General features: G+C 31.3%; 1 protein-coding gene across 1 annotated transcript; it reads right to left on the bottom strand.

The window, feature by feature from the left end:
- Positions 1-1,152: 1,152 nt before the first annotated feature.
- Positions 1,153-2,128, bottom strand: LOC131072248 (ubiquitin-NEDD8-like protein RUB2). The gene is made up of 3 exons (XM_058008364.2): positions 2,017-2,128; positions 1,641-1,900; positions 1,153-1,261 (listed from the first exon to the last, which is right to left on the bottom strand). Exons 1-3 carry the CDS (start codon positions 2,107-2,109, stop codon positions 1,153-1,155), a joined length of 462 nt encoding a protein of 153 aa, XP_057864347.1. The 5' UTR covers positions 2,110-2,128.
- Positions 2,129-5,037: the final 2,909 nt, after the last annotated feature.

Raw genomic sequence — 5,037 nt, 5'->3', positions numbered from 1 at the left:
ACAGTTGAAAATATTTCTCTTTACAGATATTCTGACAAAAAGCACAAACAAGGAAAGGAAACAAATATCCAGCTCTTGAAAGGTAACGATAAAAGCCATACTAATGACAAGTAGAGAAGCAGCCCAATAAATTATAAAGAAAAGTACAAATAATCTTGTTTCTTCAAACTATACAAAACTTTCAAAAGTATTGTGACTCAAAAATGTGCGTAACATCTTGTGCAATGCATTGCAGTCTTTCTATTAAAAAAATGTTCCAAGGATAGAGCAAATTATATTTCTGTTCAATACCTTCATAAATGGACGCTATTGCCTTTCATCAATGCATAGTAATGCCAAAACAGTACAAATTTCCTCTTAAGTGCACCTCCATTCAGTGTATACCGTACATGGTCTGGATTCATTTGGACATGAGATTATATGACCCATACTTCCAACTCAACGTGGAATTAAGATGGCTACACAGGTACATACAACATATTGCATAATTCTACGCATGGTTGTATTTAACTGTTTAACACCATTACTACATTACAGCATATTGTACATACCTACAAAAGTACTGAACAAGTTTTTATTTCTTTGTGGAAATGTAGATTGAGATAGTTGTTATATGTACGTCGTATTAGTCAGTTATTTTTAATGTGACAACATTCATTAAACAACATATTAAGTTTAGAAAATGTCATTCAATTCTGAGTATTTAACACTTTTAAGTCTAGAAATATAAACTTAATGTGTGTGATTTAAACATTTCTATCACATCCAATTTGATTTGCTTTGTGTGCAAAGTATAACATCATGACAAGCAGTCAGCTTGCTTAGGCAAATATTCATTGTTCCATATAAAACATGAGAATAAAACTCCATTTTCAATATTGCAGTACTATTTCATTAAAACAACATAAAGAAGAAAGTCATGTATTCATATTCATTAATTTCTCTTCATTCCCAAGCAGATATGTAATTCAAACATCGGGATGGAAAATATGTAGATATAAAATTGTTAAAAGGAAAAAATCACGGAGAAAATGGCATAAATGCTTTATTCATATTTTCCTCCCTTTCAACAAATAACAGGGAGACGAAACAGCCCCACGACATGCATCATGACAGCTGCATACAGAAGAATGACAGCTCTAAACAAATGTATTAACAGCCGCCGCGCAAAGCCAGCACAAGATGGAGAACACAACCTCCCTCAAAACCATAATCTTTGGCTGTTTTTTCATCGTTCAGTTGTTTTCCCCCATAGATGAGCCTGCAGGACAATATTAATCATGGAAATCAAGAATAGTATTTTGTTGTTTCAACACCTTGCCATATGTAGTTGGCCTATATTTGCACATGCATATATGCCTTACCTCTTTCCATTCTCTAAATACAGGAAGCTGCAATTATCAGGATGGAAAACTCTTTTATGATTTTGAGGTTAGATAAGCGTTATATTTGGGAATTATGAATCTTTCTTGTTGAAAAAAAAAAAATATAGGGAAAAAGGATGGCTCAACAAAAATTAATTGAACAATTAGATTTCAAAAAACCCTAAGAATACCACAGATCTTTATCCCAAAACATCAAAGCAAACCACGAACTAGGGTTACAATAAAATCTAAACAACAATGTGAATAACTACTTACTTTTGCTGTAGGGGTGGTATTCCTTCCCTTTGCTCGACCAGCTCTTTGATCCGCTCGATGGTATCAGTGGGTTCGATGTCGATCTCTACCTCTTTTCCAGTAAGGGTTTTCACCCTGATGGAAAGGCCTCCCCTTAACCTCAACACCAAATGCAGAGTTGATTCCTTCTGGATATTATAATCCGCAAGTGTTCGTCCATCTTCCAACTGTTTCCCAGCAAATATCAACCGCTGCTGATCTGGTGGGATACCCTCCTTGTCCTGGAACATCACAATCAATTACAGCACTCAACATACAAAATCCATTAATATAATAAAAAACCCATCTTCGGTAAGAGAGAGGAAATTGAGAAAACTTATTCCGAAATAACACCCACTTGAATTTTTGCCTTGACATTGTCGATGGTATCACTGCTCTCGACCTCAAGGGTGATTGTTTTTCCTGTCAGGGTCTTCACGAATATCTGCATCTTTACTTTCTTCTCTAAACCTCCTCTATTAGATATGATCGGAGGAACATATACATATATATTGTTCTTGAAAGAACTGCTACGATAGTAACCGACCAAACTAATTCTGACAACTGAACAGAAGATTGTAAAAGTGGTAACGGAGATATGATCGGAGGAACATATATATGGTTCTATGAAAGAAATAATAATCCACCAAGCAGCCAACATGTGAAGATGAGGGAGAGTTTTCAATTTATTGCGCCCGGACATCACTATAAAATAATCCTTGAAAAATTATACTATCCACCTACCATATCTATATATACGGGGTATGTATGTATATATAATTCATTCTTATACATTTATTAATTGTTATTTGGTTTCTATCATGTACTAAAACAAATTTATGGTCATTGTAACAATGTCCTGATCACATGTATGTCCTAGCCAAACTCAAATTTAGTTAACTCTCAACTTTATCCTTTCAAACTAAACACAAATTTGCACAATAGACTATTATGTCTTTGTATTTAAAAAAAAATCAATGTATCCATTTGAATCGTCTACACATATCAAGTGTTATTTTATTATTATTTGCATTTGCAATCTTTAATATGCAAACAAAAATGATTTTAGTTCTACACAAGCATCGTAGGAGAATATGTGTGATTAAAGATTGATGTTTTCAAATATTTGTACATATTGAAATAGGAGAAAATTTGCCCTTGGGATAGACTAGTATCCCAACAAGGTATTTATGAATATCAACAATCCATATATATTAAGAACTATAGAAGAAGTCAGTTGACACATTGCACAAAGTGAAAAAAAGTGGTCTGCAAGTTTGAAGGTACATGATATATCCATAATCATGGATTTGTCCCTAATCCCCAAATTCATCCCTACATATTCTCAACAAATATTTTGATTCTAAGACAACTATCAATTTGTCAAATTTATTATTTTGGATCCAACATATATTTGTATATTCATTTGTTTGAGCCAAGTACAGTTATTTTCTATCCACTGTTATTGGTTAATTGACATATTATCAATCCTAGCTAGTAGCATCATTCATTAGTTTGACTTAATTATGTTTACATCTTTACATTTTATTTGTATTTTCCTAAACTAAATTTAAGAAATTTTTGTTTTCCTTTACATTCAGAGAACTCGATTGATCCTACACAACATTATCTTGAATTTTATAATTTATAATTAATATTTCAGAATCTAATATAATTCTAATTTTTCATTCATATTTAGTTTTTTCTAGGTTTTCATTTTTATACGCTTCTATCTTTCACTTAAGGTTTGGGAATGCATATTGACTCATCATTTATATCCTATCATTATGATACTTATTAGGGTTTTCTTCCTAGATAATTCGCATTTACTTATTTTAGGTTTTGGTATGTTCATATCTCTCTTATCATATGAAACATGTATCACAGATATGCATATGCGATTTTATACTATGAATGTGAGTGTCTTATATATGGAGATTTTTTTCTACCATATTTCATCTTTTTCATCTTTCATTGAGTTGATTCATGCATATCCTCTGCTATTAGAAATTCTTTGTTTATTTATTTCAATATTCCATGATAATCATATGCATTATAAAAATGATTAACATATAGTAAGCCATTATTTATAATATGATTCATATATGTATGACACTAGCATACTTAGTAATGATACATATATTTAAGATATCATGATAGTATTATATCAATAATTTTATATTATTCATAAACATGATGGTGTCATACATAATTATCATTCTTCTACAAATCAAGGTTACTCTATGGACACCTATTCTTCACATCGGCATCCTTCATGGGATGACAACTTATAATAATTTTTTACTAAGAGAGAATATATTTCCACAATCCATGGATCTTAGGGATTTAGTGATGCATTATGTTATAACCAATTCTAAATGACTATAGAAGATATACTGAATTTTATTTATATTTATATTCAAGTATATGAAATGTGTACATATGCATTATAGATAGAACACATGTAGCATATAATGACAATTTACACATAACCCAAAAGAAAATTCTATGCGAAGAAGTATTCAGAATCCATGTGCAATAGAATAGGCAACATACCATCAATCATAACACAAGAGGCACCATACCTAAGTATCAAGGGAAAAAAAACTATCCTCCAAAAATATCCTTTCTCAATTTAATATTAAACAATAAATATTATTATACATCTATAGGGCCTCCATGAATACCTCTAACACATCAAACCTTTCTAATGAATCCTACATGTCTTCAAACATGAACCCTCACATCCCATGCCATGCTTTACATATGAACTTTTCAAAAGAATACTTAAAACCTCAACTATCCAACCTTAGACAATTTCCCTTGTGTTTTATTTTATAGGATCAAAATCCTGAAAAACCACCAAGTAATGTTACATAAAATCATGTAACTAATACCATGAGATTAAAAAACCATGGACCTCTTATTCAATATTGGGTAGTAATTTTTCACTTCATTAATATTTCCCCAAATATTAAATTAAATGCATTTTCATAATGTGAGACACATTAAATATGTTTTCTAATATTACATAGAACACATAAAGTGGGTGCAATAATTTTAACTACTAGTGATGCATGTAGTTCTAGGTCACCCTAAGTGCACCACACAGATAATAATAAATTAACTATCATACAATGTGTACAATATATAACTCCTAACATTTTCCCACTTTTTGTATAAATTACATAAGAGGTAATAAGTAACCTAAGATATGAAGAAGGGTACAATCCTCATAGCCACATACACCATCAAAGAATCAAAGTTCTTCATGTTCTACATCAAGATACCTATTATAGGAAACAAAGTGACCACCATACCAATCATGAATTCTCTCTTCCCCCATCATAAAAATGGATAAAGATAAGAAGCCATCAAA

The sequence above is a fragment of the Cryptomeria japonica genome, chromosome 10, assembly GCF_030272615.1.
Source record: "Cryptomeria japonica chromosome 10, Sugi_1.0, whole genome shotgun sequence".
Lineage (NCBI taxonomy): Eukaryota > Viridiplantae > Streptophyta > Pinopsida > Cupressales > Cupressaceae > Cryptomeria > Cryptomeria japonica.
Note: the sequence above shows the minus strand (reverse complement) of the source record. Positions and strands in the feature narration are given on the sequence as shown.